Here is a 21,614-nt window from a genome sequence, read left to right as displayed (position 1 = left end):
AAGGTACCAATATTTGGGAAGCTTGCGGTTTTTTTGGTTATTTGTTGGGATTGAGAATGAGAGACTCAATACAGTACGCTTATGCCCGTGAGACAACAATTGATAACGGGCCAAGGAATGTGCCAGTGGGTATGGAATGTTAATACGCCGTGGGGTATATACGTGATGGGATTTGAGTTTGTGTGTATATATGTATATTAGTAGCGGTTTGTGTCCAGAGATTTTTTGTGAAAAAGAGTATTTTGAGAAAATGAAATATCGGTAAGTATATGTAGGATATATACCGTTACCCTTTGGAGGAGAGTTGAAGTTCACTAACTTTAATGAACGACCGCTACTTATATACTTATTAAATTGAGACTTACCGCTTGTCTACTGTTACTAAGGCTTTTTTTTTGGGACTGTACCTTCTGGTTTTCTGAATGTTTTTGTTGCTGTTGTGAAGGGGAAGACTTTGTGCTGTTTTCTTTCTTGTTTTTTTTTTTTTTGTTCTGAATTCAATTGCAATAAATTTTTTTTGTCTTTTTTTGTTTTTAATTAAACCTTATGCACAGTTGTATTTTCAAATGAATTATTATTTTGTATATTGTGCTTAATAACCTCTTTTTATGTTTCTTTTTATTAACTTTAGTTTTCAGGGTTTTGTTTTTCAAGTACGGCACATTACTGTAAACCTTTCGATTTCCTTTCAGGTTTTTTTTTTTTGAAACACCCTATTTCTTTTCTTTTACCGATTTTTAGGAACACCGCATTTATATTAACCTTTTTTATTTTTCAGATGTTTTTTTTTCACGGTTCTGGTCCACCTCTTTTGCAGGTCTACTGCTCGTGGTAAAAAGAAATATTTATTCGTGTGATTTTATTTTTCACAGCTCTTTTAAAAATTTAGGCCGCTCTACTTCTTTTCCGCAGGAATCTTTACGGTGAGTAAATATTTTTTTTTTGAAAGTAAGGTAATATTTTTCCACAGGTAAGTATACATTTTCAAAATAACTTTCTCTTGCTGTGAAGCATCGGTATATTTGTGATAAATTTAACCTTACTTTTCTGTTTTTTTTTTGGTTTTCTAATTATAATATTTTGTTGTACACGCTAATATGCGAATTTTGTTTTGCCGATATAACATTGTTTTTTTTTTTTTTGAATTTTAAATTGACTTTTTTTTCCCAATTATAAATTTTTTCCACTTTTTTGATTTTGTTTTTTTCTTTCTCAAATTTCGTACCACTTTATTAATATATTTAGGTACTCTTTGCGGTTTTTCTTTTGGTATGCACAAAATTCATTTTACTTTAAATATTCACTTTTAATTTTCTTCTTTTTTATATTTTTCTGTTTTAGGTACACTCTAACGCACTTTGAACATTTGATTTGGTATATTAGCACTTTTTTCCTGTCTTTTTAGGTTTATATTTGTTTTAGATTTATTTTGCACGATTTTTTGTTGATAGCGCGTCACGAAAACCGATTTGTTTTTAATATTAATGTTTATTTAAATTTGTTTCTTTTTAGGCGTTTGCTCACAATGGCTCCAAAAGGACCATGTATAAAATTGCACTAATTAAGGTAGGTAAGGGTGCACCAGGGGAATGGTAGAGGGAATGAGCACTTCACTCAAGCATAGAACGCACTATAGGGAGTAGATGCACCAGGGATGCACTTCACTTTAGTAAATAAAAAGGCGCGACAACTTTCGATTTTGTATAGGTATAAAATTATAAACTTTAATATTTATTATTTAGTTATTTAGTTTAACACTTTTTCGTATAATAAATTAGAGGCGTTTGTATAGTTAGGCGGATGACGATTAACTAACTTAAAAGCGGTATAGTGCATTCCATTGGACCGCTTGCTTCTTAGCTTATAGAGAGAGGAAACGGTAAGTATATAAATAGGTAAGTATGTATGCATTTCTAAAATATGCATATTTTATGCAAACGGTAACTTAATAAATTGATACAGGGTGAATGTTAAGTATGAGTATGAGTATGTAAAGATTTTATACAATGTAAGTATTTCAAAAAGGTAAGTATTTTAATGTAAGTATTGTATATGTATATTAATATTTGTATCTGTATATATGTTGATCCGGGTACTTGATGGAACTTGATTCATGTCTTCAAAAATATGGATTTAATAACTTCTTTGCTAAGCTTTATTTTTGCTACGTAGTGCCTTTGGTAATTTTGGTGTGGCTCCTCATGACATTCTAATTCTTTTCCTTCGGAAATTACTATCTGGGACTTAAATACGTTTATAGGAGCCTCACAATGAGGAATAAAGTCTTCTGCCGTATGTTGGGAATTGTCATCTGTAGATGTTGAAACGTTAACTTCGATTGGTAGTCGCGAAAGAGCGTCGGCTACTGTGTTAGTTTTCCCAGGTTTGTATATGAGCTTATAGTTGTATACCTCTATCCTTGCCTTCCATCGTTTTAACTTAGCATTATTATTGCTATTGCTCAAGGCGAAGGTAAGGGGTTGGTGGTCGGTTAAAATTTTTATTTGCTTTGCACCGTACAGGTAGGTCCTAAGCTTATCTAGTGCCCATATAATAGCCAGCATCTCCTTTTCAATTGTCGAATAATTTTCTTCAGTTTTATTAAGCGATCTGGAGATGTAGGTTATTGGCTTATCTTTGCCAATTTCACCCTGAGAAAGGACAGCTCCGATAGCTACATTGGACGCATCAATTGTCAGGATGAAGGCTTTGGAGAAGTCCGGAAATGTAAGCATCTCCGAAGACATAAGTAACTCTTTTAAGTTATTAAAGAATTTCATGGCTTCTTTGTTTAGTGAAGTGCTAACCCTTTTAGATTGATTTGCTTTTGTTTGGGCGTAAATATCTCTTGTTAGGTTTGTGAGAGGCTTAGCAACTTTCACAAATTCCTTTATAAATCTTCTGTAATAGGATGCTAGTCCTAGGAAGCTTTTTAGTTCCTTCAGGTTTTTGGGTGGCTATATCTTTTTATAGAGGAACTTTTTTCAGGGTCGGGTAGGATTCCTGTTTGACAACGTGCCCTAGATATTCTACATGTGTCCTGAGGAATTTCGATTTTTCGTAGTTAACTTTTAGTCCTGATTTTTTAAGTAATTCAAACACAAGCTCCAAATTCTTTAAATGTTCTTTTTTATCTTTCCCTACGATGAGAATATCATCAATGTAGACGTAACAACATTTACCAATTAAGGGTTTCAGAACATCATTACTAACATCGTTTCTAACTCCAAGCGGCAGCCTGGTAAACTCAAACTCGTATTAAACATTGGCCGTTGAAAAAGCTGTTTTCTTTATATCTCTTTCTTTCATTTTGATCTTGTGAAATCCAGATGTTAAATCAAGAGTGGTGAAGTACTTGGATTCGCCTAAACTTGCTAATGTGTTATTTCTATCCGGTATAGGATACGTATCAGGAATAGTTACCGCATTTAAGTGTTTAAAATCTATAACTATCCTATACTTTTTTCCCCAGATGGGCCTGGCTTTTTCGGCACTACCCACAAATGAGAGTTATGAGGACTTTTTGATGGCCTGATTATGCCGTCCCTTAGCAACTCTTTTATTTGTTTTTCCACCTCTTCCCTAAGGTTCGCTGGGTAGGGGTATGATTTTGTGTAAACGGGTTCATCCGTTGTTGTTTTGATTTCTGCGCGTACACTCGTGTCAACATTGCCGCTGTCCGATACAGGACCAAAAATTTCTGCGTATTTCCGCTTAATAGTTTCTATATCATTAGTAGTAGTGGTATTATTTACTTGCCTAACCATTTTTTCTTGTAATTTGATTTCAGTATCATTTAGCCGTAGCCAATTGTTTTTCCTATCAATTATAGCTTCTAAGTGTTTTAAAGTGTCGTCTCCTACAATCCCGTCGAAGGATTTTAGATTGGGCAGTACGAAAAAGTTGAGTTTAGTCATAATGCCCCAGTTTTTGAAAAATTGACCACTTACTTTGTGGGTTATCAGCACCTGTCCGGCAGCAGATTGCACAGTAAATGGTTTATCTAACTTACTGGACCCTACAGCAATTTTATCAGAAATAAAATTTTTGTTAGCTCCAGTATCAATTGGGAACTTTAGAATTCTATTGTTTTTTGTATGGTAATTTATGTAAGGAAGACTTGATCGGCCTCTATCATAAAATTTATTTCCTCGGAATTCTCCTGACCATCAAGCTTTTCATCTCCTGATTCAATATTAAATAATTTGGTTGTTTCCTTGGTAAATTTGAGGTATTTTATGACCTCGTAGCCGGAGCATGGTTTGCCTGTTTATATAATTTACTTTTTGAGAATGCAGTAATGGATCGACCTCCATCGGGACAGGGGGTTTGGGCTGTGTAGGCCGTAGAGGTGGTCCTTGCGGCTGAGTTTGCCTAGCATTATGTTGGTTTCTATAGTTATATATTTTATTTTTTTCGTGAATGATCAATTCATTTGGTGAATTTGGCAATGAGGAATAATTATATTTTTTGTAATTCGTATTGCCAGAATTTTTTGGGTAAATCGAATGATTTCTTAAGCTCGTGTTTTGTATCTCTAAACAGGTAATGTTTCGGTTTTTTGGATTATTGGCATCCTTGAAAGTTCGACTTGTACTCCCCTGACAAAAACATCGAGTGCCCTATTCCTGTAGCTGTCTATCAAAGCGCTTATAGCTTCCTCTGAATGTACTTGAGCCTTTATCTTATTTATTATAAGGGCGAGCTGGTAATTAATCCTGGCGTAAAATTGGTCTACACTAGAATTTCTCTGGCCTAAAGTTGTTAGTTCATACTAAAGGGTTCTGAGATCACGCTTGTCAGCGTAGTGTAGGGTTAGGCAGGTTTTAATTTTTTCCCAGTCCTCATTAAATACATTGTAAGATAATAAGGACGGCATCCGCCGGTCCTCTTATTTTATTTCTAATATGCTGCATTATAGCACGAAAGTTGGGTCTGTTTTTGACTACCTCGTAATCTTTTAAAATGGATTCCACACTGGAGATCCACGAAATGTATTGAATTGGATTTCCATAAAAAATTTGTAAATCCTTTACACAGTCTGGCAACCTCCTCATTTCGTTGAGTTCTGCCTCTGTTGCTGGGGCAAGAGGTGCAGGGTTATTTATTGGGGGAGGCCTAATTCTAGTTTCTAATTCCCCTATTCTGTTGTTCATTGCCCTAATCTGCTCGATTTGCAAATTGAAAGCACCAGTTAGCTGTGAAATTGCGTTTTCTATATTTTCCATTTTTTGTTTTTTTCTTTTTTGTGATTTTCAAATAAAAAATTAAGCAAATAATTTAACTAAAATTTTATCACTTAATGTCTTTTAACTTAAGTTAATTCTGACAATCTTTTTTAAATTATTTTCTAGTTGACAGAATTCACTTACAATAAAATGAGGAACAGCATTGCAGTAATATTTGGTTGTCGTCCTGATGAATCCCTTTTAAGAATTTTACTCCCCTACTCGTGGTACAGGAACGGCTTTCAAGGTTGATAGTGATTGGCGGATGCAGGCGGTTGATGTTGGAGATTTATCCTCTTCACAGTTTTTGAGGGTTTATTCACTAGTTGCACAAGGATATTTGTATTCTTTACGTAAAAAATTTTTGAGGGTCTATTTTATAGTTTCGCTCAATCGACAAGGATATTTGTATCCTTTTTAAGTTATACAGTTTTCGTGGTTTTATTTACTCAGTGCACAAGGATATTTGTATCCTTTCCGTTATAACTTTTTTGAGGGTCTATTTACTAGTTTCACTCAATCGACAAGGATATTTGTATCCTTTTTAAGTTACACAGTTTTTACTTTTATTAATTTCACTCAATTTTACGAGGATATTTGTATCCTTTTTTTTTTTGAAGTTACTTTATTGCACTATTTTTACGTTGGGCGCCAGTTACTGCCCGTGCGCCGTCGATAAAAAAATTAAACTCAATCGTTACATTTATCAACTGAACCAACTGAACAACTGAACCTAATTGATTTATTTATTTCAGTCTTTTATATTACAATTTTGCTTACTCGCTAATTTACAATAATTCTTATTGCTATGTTTTGTTTTTATTGTTATACTTGGAGTCGCGGCGGCTTTTATTCCGTAGCGATCGCTTCCGCTTAATGTTTGCGAAATATTGCCTAATCATCAATTTGCAAATGGAGCAGGTAAGTAAATTGATTGGAACTCTTCACATTTTGTCGCGATCACATCCGTTAGCAATACAAAATGTGTAAATTGCTCTTGCAGCATTTTTCTGAAAGCTAAAGTTAATATTACATGCCACTGATTACAAATTTTTGGTCAACTAGTGACCACGTCAGACAGATTTCCACAGATTTTGATTCACAGCAGCCGCCATCATCGTGGGGCAATTTGCTGCCACCACAAAAACACGAATACATAGGTACTATATTCTTCAATCGCTAGAAATTTAAAAAAAAAATTGAAGAGAAATCAAAAAAATTTTTTATATTAAAAACATGACTTTTAAATTTAGGTTTAAAATATGCTCAAACAAATTCAAAACTTTTTCTTTTGCAATGCCTTACCTACAGTTTCAGAGATTAAGTTTTTTTGTGGTTTAGGTAGCAATTTAGGCCACTCGCACCAGGTCTGGGTTTTAAAATTTTTTTGTAGATAATTTTCTGATTATATAAATTTTATTGGATTTTTGTTCTTGTATGTACGTTAGTGCACTTTTTTAGTTATTTCAAATCAATTAAGTAAAATTCATTTCCATTTTGTTAATTCGTACTTTTGGAGAAACATAATTTTTTACTATAAGAGACAAGTTTGCATTTCAGCCACATATTAGAGTTCATTAGAAGGAATTAATTTTGATTAAAGTTGTATTTTTTTGTTTGGTTATTTAACGCACGTTGAATTTTTTAATGGAACCTGCAAATATTTCTTTTTCCCGCATCACCTCTTTTGGGAAATTTTCTTTTTGCGGATCGGCGGTCGCCACATAAATAATTTTTGTATGTCTTTTATGCACGGTGCAGTTATGCACCTGCCACTCACTCACTCTTTAGTTCCTTTAGTTTAATAAAAAGTCACTTGTTTAGTTTAAGTTTTATATAAAATAGAGTAGTTTTTAATTTAAAAGGTGAAAATTTACACCCTTACTTTACAAAGGAAATTATATTTTATTGTAGAGGGATCGTACACGTCTGTTATGGTCTGGGCACGGCGTTAACTTAAATAATTGTATTTTTTTACGTCACCGGCAAATCCAGTAATGCCAATCGCATATCTGCATTTATTGTGCAGATTGATGGATAACAAGTAATAAGAATAAGGTGGGTTCACTTCAATACGTAACACTAAAACATATTTTGATATTGAGTTCGAGTTTATATATTATATTATATTTTTCTACAGCACGAATATTTAGAAGTATTTACTTCAACTCGAAGAGTGGAAACATCAGACTAATGTTTAATTTTGAAAAAGATTTTGAAATCGTCTGCTTACATAAGAATACCACATTGTTTAAACATACACTTGTGTCATTGAAAAACACAAGTCCAGCAATTTAGATCACAAATTTCCGCATCAACTTTTTTGTAAGAGCAAATAAAAAACTGTCAGTGGCAAAAAAATTTTAATTATTGAATTAAAAACTCAAACTGTTTACATAAGAAAGAAGTGAAATATTCAAAGTAAAAGGTTTACTGAATGCAGTGGAATCGGTTGTTTTTCTATATTTAGTTTAGAAATGGTTTCCTGTGGTGTTTTCTCTGGGTTACACTAGCTTGCTCTATTTGCTTTTGACACCTGCTCTATTTTTCATTGCCCTGACCCGCTCTGTACTTATTTTGAATTCGATAATCGGGCCTAATACAAATTTTCCACTCATTATTACAGTGAAGTGTGAAAATAATTTAAGAAGTACTTTTCCTTAAGATTTAAAATTAACTATTTCATTTGGCAGTTGGCCCACCTCGGCGGTCTTAAAACAAAATTTCTATTCCTCAACTGACGGAAACATGTTTGCAAAGTATCAATAAAAATTGTGTTCTCTGAAATCGCATATTTATACCTTTTAATGTGTTGAAATCATACCGTACTGTTTTTTTTTTTTATAATTTTCAGAAGATAAACGTCAGTAGTAGTTCGAGTTCTTCGATGTATGGACTATACTTTTATAACGAAGGAATGTTGCCAGTAGATGTAACAAAAATTAAATTGAATGGAGCTCCAGTAATTTTTGTTCCAGGCAATGGAGGATCCTACAAACAAGTAAGTCAGCTAACATCAGTTCTTTTATTTAAAATTTGAGGGAGTACTAGGTCGGTGTATATCCTTTAACGAATTTACTTGCAAATCCTCTTATTTGCCCTTCTGCTAAGTTCGAATCACTAAACTGTTGAATAAATAAATATTGAATAATGGAAAAATGGCCTTTATTAAATTACTTCATATAACACTTATACTTTTTTGAATAAATAACTCCAATATTGAATAATGGAAAAATGGCCTTTATTAAAGTACTTCATATAACACTTATACTTTTCAACTAGCTGGCTTAATAACCAAACTGATAGCTTAAATGAAACTGACTTTCAAAATAATACTGCTGTGGCTCGCTAGATAGCGTCTTAATTGAAACTGCTTGATAGCTCAAATCAAACTGAATTCCAGCGCCTCTACATTTGCTGCCTTTTATACTCTCTGATTTAAACGTTCGCATCTTCCAGGCGCTTCCATTTCCAGAATCTACTAGATGCCATCAGCTCTCAAACTTCTCAGCTGTAACTACAATTGCACCATTTTATAGCTTCTATCATTGCATACTTTCAGGAGTATCTCAGATACATGCATGTGTTTGTGCATTGATTCTCCGCTGCTCGTATACGTACATGGTACATATGTGTAGACGCAATTATTGTTTCGTTTATGTAGATACATAATGATTGATCTATGGATGTGCATGATATCACTGTTTAGCATCGGCTTAGAGATAGCAGCACCGCTTAGTTTTGCTAATGTTCGTAACGCTGCCCTCCTACCTAAGTCTGATCGTCCCAATTAGACAAATATCCCGATCTAAACGCCGCTAGCATCTCCAGATGTACCACTCTTCTACTTCGTGGTTTCCCAGTGGTTTGTATGCGGTAGATAGTATCACTGATCTTCTTCACAACTTTGTACGGGCCTTCCCAACTGCACCGAAATTTGGCTGGAACACCTTTCCGCCGGTGAGGGTTGTTTAACAGTACAATTCTTCCTCCAAAAAACCTTCCGAATTTTTGTTCTCGTTGTACCTGCGTTTCATCTTACTACTCATTATTCTTGATCGTTCCCTCGCACTCTGTTGTTTGGCCAATGAACTTCTTCGCAGAGCTTGCACTTGACGGATTGACTTTTCGTCATCATTATCGTCTTGATGTTTCACAACAGTAGTGCGGGCTGGCTTGAAACCACCCTTGCATTCTTTCTGAAAAATTCTTTCAGTCGTTTTAGTGCGTCCATTAGGGCTTGTCAATGCCGGTCCTTTTCTCGTAGGTACCTTTAATTTCGCTTTATTTGGCCCATTCGATCCATCAACCTTTTCTTTTGACTTTCGTGGCCTTTGTCGAGTCTTCTCCACCATTACTCGATTACTACTGAACCCTTTCTCCAACTTGAAGTTAAGTGGTATATCCTGGTTCTCATAACGCATCACCCTTCTCTGCATATCGATATTGATCTCATGGTCAACCAAGAAGTCCACTCCCAATATGACTTCATCAACGATCTCCGCCACAACGAATTTGTGTAGAACCGTGACCTTTCCAATCAAGACTTCACATATCACTTCTCCCTGAACTTGGTTATACTCGCCAGTGACCGTACGCAACCTTGCTCCAGGTAACGGTTTTATTCTCCTGTTGACCAAATCAGATCGAATCAAGGAATGAGATGCGCCCGTATCATTACATGTTGTTTCCCATCCACATTCCCTCTGACGGTAAGACTGCTCGATTTTCTACCAATTTGCAACACAGATATCACAGGGCATTCAATAGCTGGATCTAGCTCTCGATCTCTACATCTTACTCGCTCTTGCTCATCTCCTCCAGCTTTGCGTTAACGGCCACCCACATTGTTGGAACTATTAGGACCAAGATCGCAATGACGTGCAATGTGACCGGGCTTCCCGCATTTGAAACATTTGATAACTTTTTCACTCCGCTTTTGCGATCCTTTCAGCGCCTCCAATATTATGTCTACCCAATCTGTTCTTTCCACTTCCACACGATGAGCTTTGTATGCTGGTTTACTCAATAGTGAGGCGGTTTCCTGAGTCAATGCATGTGATATCGTCTCTGCAAATGTTGGCTTTGGGTTTGCGTATGTGGCTCGCTTCGTTTCGACGTCCCGTATGCCATTTATAAAGCTCTGAATTTTTACTCTTTCGGTGTATTCCACGGGTGCTTCGGCATTCGTCAAATGTGCAAGCCGTTCGACATCTGACAACTCCTGCAAAGTCTCATTAGCTTTTTGGTAGCGGTTTTGCAACTCTGTCTCATTAGCTTTTTGGTAGCGGTTTTGCAACTCTATTTGGTGTATCTGCTTCCTGTGTTCGCTTCCGTATCGCCTCTCTAGAGCGCTCATCAATGTTTCGTAATTGTTCCGCTCTCCCTCGGGAATAGTCTGTAGGATTTCAGCAGCAGATCCTTTCAATGCCACGAATAGTGCAGCAACTGAATCTTAAACACCTGGAAAGGAACAGAGCCGTCAAATGATGGAGTTTTTACCTTTGTATTGCTTGCTGAAACAACTGGGTGAATTAGTTGCAACTCCTGTATACGACCTCTCAAAGCATGCACCTCTGCCTCTTATTTTTCTTCAAACTGTGTTATTTTCTCGTCCACACGCGCTTCGAGTTTTGATGATATACGCGCCTCTTGCTCTTTCAGTTGTGCTTCCATCTTGGATGTTATCTGTGTCGACATTTCTGACATATGCGTTTCATGTGCTTCAATCTTCGATGTTATTCGTGTCTCTTGGGATTCGATCTGTGATGACATATACGTTTTCTGTTCTTCCAGTTGAGATGACACTGTCGATGTTTGAGCAGATATTGCAGCCAAAATTATGTTCAAGCCTGTGCTCGTAACTGTCTGCGATGTTTCGTTTTTCTCTTCAATTTTTGTTGTTGTCTCGTCCCCATCAGGATAAAAGACATACTCGTCCACATCAATTCCTTTTCTTCCATTGCCTCTCGTAGCCGTGCCTGAGGTTCGAGTTTAACGCCGCTTGTATTCAATCCACGGCTCTCCAACTCCTTCTACAGTTGCTGGATCTTCAATCCACTGAACTTTGCCATGTCCTCGTTGTGCTCTGCAACTTTGCAATTTATTCAACAATCCCACTTCTGACACCATTTGTAACGAATTTACTTCCAAATTCTCTTATTTGCCCTTCTGCTAAGTTCGAATCACTAAACTGTTGAATAAATAACTCCAATATTGAATAATGGAAAAATGGCCTTTATTAAAGTGCTTCACAATAACACATACTTTTCAAATAGCTGAATTAATAACCAAACTGATAGCTTAAATGAAACTGACTTTCAAAATAATACTGCTATGGCTCACTAGATAGCGTCTTAATCGAAACTGCTTGATAGCTCAAATCAAACTGAATTCCAGCGCCTCTACATTTGCTGCCATTTATACTCTCTGATTTCAACGTTCGCATCTTCTAGGTGCTTCCATTTCCAGAATCTACTAGATGCCATCAGCTCTCAAACTTCTCAGCTGTAACTACAGTTGCACGATTTTATATCTTCTCTCATTGTATACTTTCAGGAGTATCTCAGATATATGCATGTGTTTGTGCATTGATTCTCCGCTGCTCGTATACGTACATGGTACATATGTGTAGACGCAATTATTGTTTCGTTTATGTAGATACATAATGATTGATCTATGGATGTGCATGATATCACTGTTTAGCATCGGCTTAGAGATAGCAGCACCCCTTAGTTTTGCTAATATTCGTAACAATACAAAAAAAAATATATATATATATATATCTAAAGATTTCAAAATATACGTATTTTTCCAACTGGGTATACTTGGTAAAAGAGTCATATGGCATTTTCTTAGTTTTTTCCCCAAGAAGCAATATTTCTGGATGTTTTGAAGAAGAACTAACCATTCCACTTTTTTATTGGTTGATGTTGGAGAGAAACCATATTTGTTTTTTCTTTTAACACCTTAACCATCGAAAATAACAAAAAATTTAAAAAAAATTTCAAGTTTACGAAAAAGTAAATTTTAACTCAAGTTTTTTCGAGCGCATGTTTTCCACCAAATAATCAAAATCTTTATACGAACAATAATACTAATTTTTTTTTTCATATTGGAACATTAGTGTACACATGCACATATACGTGTACAATTTCAGGAAAAGTATAGTTTGCTTTGCTTTAAGAAGTTTTTCATGCATATACACATACAGCACGAAAATAGCAGTGGCAATTTTCATCAAATTTAGTTACTTTAATCCATCTTATGTTATTTTTGAAAAAAAGTTCCAAGTTTTGTAATGAAAGAAATCTCAAAAGCATTTTCGGAAAAATCGAAAATTTGACTTTTACGTAAATTTTGAACTTTTTATGCAGTTTGGTTGCGCAATCAATTTGAGTCTTTAAAAGTACAAGTTATAGGTAGGTATCTCAAGATTAGGTCAGGTTGAACTGGCCCAACCGTGAGGGCCTCACATAGACTGAGGGAGTCCATAGTGTTACCCGAAGATATCTTAATGACCAAAATGAAACCCATTATCAAAAGCCAAGATCTATGATATAAAACAACTCCGTCCACGTAGAAGCCTTCTAAGACCTATGCCATTTGCTGCTTCTAGATCTGAGAGCTGTATCATTCGTAATAGCTGGAGTCTTAATCTGATAAGCGCAGGGCACGAGCACAAAACGCACTCGATCATTTTCTCCGTCAACCCGCACCTTCTACGTCCACTATCACTAAAAATGCATAATTTAAAAGCTTGTGACGCCAGAAGACAGTGTTCGGTGACAATACTCATCATGAGCCTACAGTCCCCTCTTTTCAATGATAAAAGTAGTTTTGTTAGTCTAAGGCTGTAAATGGGTCTTCGACACTTTGCAGCCCCGCGCTTGGGTTCACGCCTTTGCAGCTTGGTCGATCATGTACAACTCTCGCCTTCCTTTTAACACGCCTTCCTTTTATCACGCCTTCCTTTTATCACGCCCTATCTGATTGGGACATCTTTGGCAGGAGCTTCTCAGGAGGCGCCCACTTTCGCTGGCTCATCCGATTTTTCATTTACATCTATTCACATATGCCTAGAGACTATGACGAGCATCCCAATGATATTAGCCTCTGGACTTAATATGCGAACATCACAGGGCGATATCATTATCACAACATCAATGTTGTTATTGTTGTTTTAGCAGTGCATCGCCCCATCCAGCAGGTCTGACCAATCACAAATTGTCATCAATGTCCTCTAACGGGATTCCGAGGAAACTTGCTGTTTCAACAGGGGTGGACCAAAATGAGAGAGGTGTTAGAGGCCTTGGTTCTCCATTACAATTGAAGAGATGGTTGGTGTCATGTAGGGACACATTGCAAGCAGGGCATTCATTTTGTATGTCGGGGTTGATTCTGGATAGGTAAGAGCTTAACCTGTTACAGTATCCAGATCGAAGTTGGGCTAGAGTGACTCGCGTTTCCCTAGGGAGTGAGAGTTCCTCTTCCGCAAGTTTAGGGTATAGCTCTTTAAGTAATGGATGCATTCATTTCTGATATAGAGGTCCGAGGCCTGCTTACGGAGTTCACCAAGGACCTGCTTATGTTTTTCGGCTTCATACGGCTGTGTTCTCAGGTGCCGTATTTCCTCATAGTGCTTACGGAGATGACTCCTTAAGCCCCTGGGCGGTGTTGGCTCATCAATCAGATGTCTGTTGAGATGCCCAGGTTTCTGGGTATTCAACAGAACCTGTTTGGTTAGCATTTCATTTCTTTCCCTTATTGGGAGTATTCTCGCCTCGTTATGTAGATGGTGTTATGGGGACATAAGGAGACAACCCGTGGCGGTTCTGAGGGCAGTATTTTGGCAGGCCTGTAGCTTCTTCCAGTGGGTAATCTTTAGGCTTGGCGACCATATCGGGGACGCGTAGCATGCAATCGGCTGGCCAATTGCTTTGTAAGTGGTAATGAGCGTTTCTTTATCTTTTCCCCAAGTACTGCCAGCAAAAGATTTGAGGATTTTATTACGGCTTTGGATTTTCGGTACAATTGCGGCTGCATGCTTACCAAAACGTAGATCCTGATCGAACGTCGCACCCAAGATTTTGGGGTGTAAGACAGTCGGAAGCGTAGTGGCATTGACGTGGACGTTCAAAATGGTCGACATTTGGGACGTCCATGTTGTAAATAACGTCGCCGATGATTTAGTCGGTGATAATGTCACGTTTAGCGAGGTGGAGAAACTGGAGAGATCAGGGAGGTAGCCCTGTATTTTGTTACATAGATTATCGATCTGTGGGCCTGTGGCCATTATTGTGCAGTCATCGGCGTAGAAAACGATAGTAACTCCTTCTGGTGGCGAAGGTAGCTTTGATATGTAGAAGTTAAACAAAAGTGGGCACCCCTTGTTTAACTCTTGCTTGGTTTAGATGTTTCGTTTCGAAATTGCACCGATGCCTGCCGTCCATCCAGATAATTTGCGGTCCACCTTTTAAGACTTGGGGGAAGGGTAGACCCTTCCAGGTCTTGCAGTAACGTGCCATGGTTGACCGTATCAAAAGCTTTTGATAGCTCTAGCGCAAAGAGTACTGTTCTATTGTGGGAGTTTTGATTTAAACCGCAATTTATCTGGGTGCTAATGGCATTTAGCGCAGTGGTAGGGCTGTGTAGTTTTCTAAATCCATGCTGATGAGGGGCTAGTGGCAAATTTGCCTTGAAATGGGGCAGTAAAATGGCTTGAAGCGTCTTAGCTACTGGCGATAGGAGAGATATCGGGCGATATGACTCTCTAATGTTAGCTTGTTTCCCAGGCTTTAGTAGCGGAACCACCTTGGCCATTTTCCATTTTTCGGGAATGACAAAGGTGGAAAGAGACAGGTTGAAGACATGTGCTAAATATTTAAAACCCTAGGCTTTTAAGCATCGGCATGGCTATGCCGCGGCCGCCGTGGTGTGATGGTAGCGTGCTCCGCCTATCACACCGTATGCCCTGGGTTCAACTCCCGGGCAAAGCAACATCAAAATTTTAGAAATAAGGTTTTTCAATTAGAAGAAAATTTTTCTAATCGGGGTCGCCCCTCGGCAGTGACTGGCAAGCGCTCCGAGTGTATTTCTGCCATGAAAAGCTCTCAGTGAAAACTCATCTGCCTTGCAGATGCCGTTCGGAGTCGGCATAAAACAAGTAGGTCCCGTCCGGCCAATTTGTAGGGAAAATCAAGGGGAGCACGACGCAAATTGTAAGAGAAGCTTGGCCTTAAATCTCTTCGGAGTTTATCGCGCCTTACATTTTATTTTCTTTGGCGGTGATGGTAATTGAGGACGCGCTGAATTTATGTTTGTGCGCGTGTCTGTTGGCCCTCCGCCTAGCTTTGTCAACCGTAGAACGCATTATGTTACTTACTTATTAATTGGCGCTTAACCGTCCAAACGGTTATGGCCGTCCAACAAGGCGCGCCAGTCGCTCCTTCGCTCCGCCAACCGGCGCCAATTGGTCACAACATGGGAGTTTAAATCGTTTTCCACCTGGTCCTTCCAACGGAGTGGGGCCGCCCTCTACCTCTGCTTCCATAGGCGGGTTCCGATAGAAACACTTTCTTGGCCGGGGCATCATCTTTCATTCGCATAACATGGCCTAGCCAGTGCAGCCGCTGCGTTTTAATTCGCCTGACTATTTTGATGTCTGCGTATAGCTCGTACAGCTCATCATTAAATCTTCTTCGGTACTCGCCATCGCCAACGCGTAGAGGTCCATAAATCTTTCGAAGAACTTTTCTCTCGAACACTCGCAAAGCCGCTTCACCTGCTGTTGTCATGGTCCATGCTTCTGCCCCATATAGCAGGACGGGTACGATAAGTGACTTGAATGTATTATATATTGTCGGAAAAAGGCGCTCGCGCATTTTTTCGCATCCGACAGCACTTTATCACCAAAGGCGAAGGAAATTTTGTCGTTGTGCTTGGACGGATTCGATAGGGACTTTACTGTGGACCAAAGCTTACCCACACCGGCAGAGAGGTTACAGCCTCTTAGATGCTCCTCCCATTTCGCCCGCTTGTGTTCATCCATAAGCAATCTGATGTGTTGGTTTATGTCCCTTATTTGGGGGTCGCCGGGATCGAGCTGTCTTATAAGGTCACGTTCTCTCGCTAAATTTGTGACCTCCGCCGGAAAGTGATTCCGAATTACGGGAATTCTTCCGGCGGGAATAAAACGAGCCGCGGCGGATTTAATGACCCTGCGGAAACACGTTCCCCTTGGCGAGCATCAGTCGGGATAAGGAGGGCAGCAAAGAGGCTATCTGTAAAGAATTTATATTCTTCGTACTTTCCTTTTTTAAAGTTTATGAAAATGCGTTTTTCAGAGACGATGCAGTCGGCGGTACGCTCGAGCGAGATGAGTATTGGCAGGTGGTCGGATGCCAATGTTACCATCGGCTGCCAGTTGACGCAGTTTACGAGTCCTGCGCTCACGATTGATATATCTGGCGAACTGTATACGAGGGGGGGCGTCTCCGTTTATTGTGCAGAACGTCGTTTCTTCTATTTGATGCGCCAACATCTCACCTCTGCTGTCCGCCTGCAAGTTTGAATGCCATAGGTCGTGATGGGCATTGAAATCGCCAAAGATAATGCGATTGTCGCCAGCGAGTAACGCACTAATATTAGGGCGGTATCCACTGGGGCAGCAGGTGGCAGGAGGGATGTAGATGTTGATGATTTCTAGGTTTACATCGCCTGACCGGACAGATAAGCCATGACGTTCCAGGACATTGTCCCTGCGGCCGATGTCGGGATCAAATATATGATATTGCACTGAGTGGTGTATGATAAACGCGAGACCGCCTCCATTCCCGCTCTCGCGATCTTTTCTGTAGACATTGTACTCAGAATAGGTCTGCAGAGCAGATCTTGCTGTGAGTTTAGTCTCTTGAATCGCAGCAATGCGGATGTTGTGCCGCTTCATGAAATCGACTATCTCCGTGATCTTAGCAGTTAATTCATTACAGTTTAACTGCAGAATTCTGACGCTTCCCAAGGCATTTGGTTCTATCTACCGGAGCGACTCAGGATTTTTCCCGGCCAAGGACTGTCATTTCAATGTAACCCCATTTAATTCGTTATGTCCTTCCCAAACTCCACAACATCAAGCATAGTTGAAGATTGCAGAGCAACATGTTTATTGTGTTGGATCGAACATTGGTTTGAACAGTTCGACACGACCAATGCCCAGTGCAACAACCTAAAATTATACTTAGCGTTCGATATGCTCTAACGAACCAACAGAGTTGTATGTTTGAGAGTTGGCGAGCGTAACATTAAAGCTTTGGAAAGGCAACCACCAACACACACACTTGATAATGTACATATGTAGGTATATATATATTAGAGTGGCCGCAATAAGCTAGGACATTTTTAAAGGTGGTAGTATCGATGAGCGCCGGGCCAAAACTTGGTTAAAGTTGTGTCTTTGGGTCTTTTAGTACTTGATTGCCACTTCTAACTACATACATACAACATATCAATGAGAAAAGAAATGGTTAATATTGATTGCTAAAAGATATTTAAGACAATCGAAATATACCACATTTTTTTCAAATCCACGACAATTTTTTGCAAAGCTACCACTAATCAAAGTCCGAAAACTGTGCACGATACGCTGTATGCATGAAAGAAAACGGCCTTGCGCATGCATTGAACCCGTTGTGATATGAATTGCAATGTGTTTTTGCCAAACTTATTTGTTTACGTGCTAATTTCAAGTGTTACTTTCGAGTGTTACAAATAATCCTCTAATATTTATGATAAAAATGGCAAAATCGTTGGATTCGAGACTTTCATCGGTTAAAACACGCAAAAGTGATGAGCAACAACGACAAATGGTATTGATTGGAAAACATGTCCAATCAATACCATTTGTCGTTGTTGCTCATCACTTTTGCGTGTTTTAACCGATGAAAGTCTCGATACCAAATTTTAGGAGCCAAATTGCCTTCAAACAGACAAGTGTTAGAAGTATTTTTCTACAATATGCGTTTTTTGAAACTAAATGCAAACAAAAGTGCAACGCTAGCGATTGATTCTGTGTCGATATTTTGGCAAAAAGCACGTATTCCAATCCGAGATCATCATAAATGCTCTGGCATGCTTAAAAATGTACGAAGATTGGAAAACTTTAAACAAAGTGATGGTTGAAAAGACGGCAGCGGGAATGAAGAAAAAGTTTGATCTTTTTGTAAGCGTTTTAGATTATCTTTTTGATATTGCGGCTTGCGATGCATTGACTATGATTAGGAACGAACAGGACAAAGTGTTTTTGGAAAAGCAGCGGCAGAAAGGACGACCAGGTTCAATGTTGGGGACTGACAAAAAATTGGCATCCAAAGAAGAAAGATCGGAATTGAGAAGAGAAAAGAAAGAAGCACGGACATCAAAACATGTGCCAACGTCAAAGTTGAAGCCAGTTGGTAAATAATTTAATAGTTACTTTTGTGGACTATAATTATATATGTATTAGTTCCAATTGAAATAAAATCGTTTTCTGACTAAAGTTTACTGCGAAAGTGAAACCGAAATTGAGTCTGAGTATATGGAAGCATCTACAGATAGTTTTGTCTATGATGATAATGAACCCATACAACAAAATACGAGTTCTGTTATAAAAAGAAATTGGATTACGCCACGGTTACAAAAACGGTTACGGAAACAAAGTCTGAGTTAATAAAAAACGTGGGTATTATGCATAGATAAACATATTTTGTATATTTAAGTTTGTCTATGTATTATAAAATAGTTAAGTACCAACGATGGCTTGGTGGTACACTGGGACGGGAAAATTTTGGCAGATTTAGTCGGCAGATCAAATGTAGATCGAGTAGCAGTTCTGGTAAGCTACAAAGGGACGGCCAAGTTTTTAGGAGCTCCCAAAATTGAGTCGGGTAACGGAAAAAACATCACAAACTTCTAGTCGAGTGGGAGATTTCTGAAAAAGTAGTAGCCTCAAGCTTCGATACAACCTCTTCAAACACTGGAATTACACGTGGTGCTTCTATGCTTTTGGATGAATTTTTCAGTCGGAAACTTATCAATCTTGTGCGCCGTCATCACATTTATGAGATTGTGCTAAAAAACGTTTTTGAAAATTTTTAATAGATTGCTTTCAATAAAACCGTTTAACTTAAAAATTTTTATAATTTGATAATTTTGATTGAGCTTTAGGCCAGATTATTGAATAAAACTTCTTTTTTAGTAGTATTCAAAATATATTTATTTTTCGATATGTCGACTTCAATCTGAAGTCATCATCAAGAATCTACGAAAAGAAAACAATTAACATTTTTAAACATACATTTTCGTAGCAAAAATACGACTTACACATATGGATATGTATGATCGACTGAACAGAAATTATGACAACATAATTTTAGTAAAAACAAAAGAGCGAAAAATATAAATAAAGATAAATCAAAAACTCCCGCGAATATAAACAATTTCATGTACCGCAAGTGTAAACAAAAAACATATGTATACAATAAAAAATGTGTCAACAAAAGTTAAAAATATATATATATATATATGTATGTATGTACGTATTTAATGTATGTTATGCTCTCAGCATTGCTAGAGTTATTGTTCCAGCTTAAGTTTAGTGAGTGTGCTTAACTGACAGCAGCGTGATGTTGTTGTTTTAAGACCAAATTTCTGTAGGTTTGTGCACAATGGTCTACATCTGATTTAAAATTCATTTTTATATCATTAGGGGTGTTCAAAATGTGTAAGGTTTCTAAAATGAAGCGCTTATTATAATGTTTTTCATGTTCCAGAATGGTTACGTTTTCAAAATCTGGATAGTGTCCCGTGTCTTTGCAATGCGCAGCCAATGCTGTCTTGTTTTCTGGATTATTATTTCTCAATTTAATATTCGATTTGTGGGCGGAAAGCCTAGTCTTTAGTTTAAGTTTAGTTGTCCCTACATATACTTGTTCGCATACGTGGGACCCGTCGCCGTTGCATGGAATTTTGTACACCACGTTGGATTTCTCATGATTTGGTATTTTGTCCTTTAAATTACTATAAATTGGTCGTAGAGTGTTGTTGTAAGTAAACGCGATTTCATATTTCTCTTTGTCATATAAATTTGAACCCTTGATTCTTTCAGACACTCCCGGGATATATGTCATTGATTTATAAATTTTATCACCTTTCTCGGTTGTATTATTATTGGCGTTCGCTGTGTGATGTTTGTGAATCAGTTTGTTTATAAGGGACCTGGGAAAAGAATTTTGTTCCAGGGTTTTTCTAATTATGGCTATGTTTTTGTTGTGAAACATCTTATCACTTATGTTAAGAACCCTTCTTATAAAATTTTTCGCTGTGTTCAAAATAGTGTTGGGTGCGTACGCAAACTGATTCACAAACATCACACAGCGAACGCCAATAATAATACAACCGAGAAAGGTGATAAAATTTATAAATCAATGACATATATCCCGGGAGTGTCTGAAAGAATCAAGGGTTCAAATTTATATGACAAAGAGAAATATGAAATCGCGTTTACTTACAACACTCTACGACCAATTTATAGTAATTTAAAGGACAAAATACCAAATCATGAGAAATCCAACGTGGTGTACAAAATTCCATGCAACGGCGACGGGTCCCACGTATGCGAACAAGTATATGTAGGGACAACTAAACTTAAACTAAAGACTAGGCTTTCCGCCCACAAATCGAATATTAAATTGAGAAATAATAATCCAGAAAACAAGACAGCATTGGCTGCGCATTGCAAATACACGGGACACTATCCAGATTTTGAAAACGTAACCATTCTGGAACATGAAAAACATTATAATAAGCGCTTCATTTTAGAAACCTTACACATTTTGAACACCCCTAATGATATAAAAATGAATTTTAAATCAGATGTAGACCATTGTGCACAAACCTACAGAAATTTGGTCTTAAAACAACAACATCACGCTGCTGTCAGTTAAGCACACTCACTAAACTTAAGCTGGAACAATAACTCTAGCAATGCTGAGAGCATAACATACATTAAATACGTACATACATACATATATATATATATATATTTTTAACTTTTGTTGACACATTTTTTATTGTATACATATGTTTTTTGTTTACACTTGCGGTACATGAAATTGTTTATATTCGCGGGAGTTTTTGATTTATCTTTATTTATATTTTTCGCTCTTTTGTTTTTACTAAAATTATGTTGTCATAATTTCTGTTCAGTCGATCATACATATCCATATGTGTAAGTCGTATTTTTGCTACGAAAATGTATGTTTAAAAATGTTAATTGTTTTCTTTTCGTAGATTCTTGATGATGACTTCAGATTGAAGTCGAAATATCGAAAAATAAATATATTTTGAATACTA

General features: G+C 37.6%; 1 protein-coding gene across 9 annotated transcripts in view; it reads left to right on the top strand.

Annotated features, from left to right (window-relative positions):
* The window catches only part of PGAP1 (GPI inositol-deacylase), a 1,928,961-nt gene that overhangs the window by 222,233 nt on the left and 1,685,114 nt on the right, over positions 1–21,614 (top strand). For 7 of the 9 annotated variants that reach the window (XM_067782299.1, XM_067782308.1, XM_067782300.1 and 4 more), the window contains exon 2: positions 8,083–8,229. The exons of 1 other annotated variant lie outside the window; for it this stretch is intronic. In XM_067782299.1, the coding sequence (XP_067638400.1) occupies positions 8,083–8,229 (147 nt within the window). Of the gene's footprint in view, positions 1–7,142; positions 7,287–8,082; positions 8,230–21,614 lie in introns of all 9 variants that reach the window. One more of the 9 variants, XM_067782305.1, reaches the window with a different exon arrangement.

This window comes from Eurosta solidaginis, chromosome 4, assembly GCF_040869045.1.
Source record: "Eurosta solidaginis isolate ZX-2024a chromosome 4, ASM4086904v1, whole genome shotgun sequence".
Lineage (NCBI taxonomy): Eukaryota > Metazoa > Arthropoda > Insecta > Diptera > Tephritidae > Eurosta > Eurosta solidaginis.
This window is presented reverse-complemented; position numbering and strand designations above follow the sequence as displayed.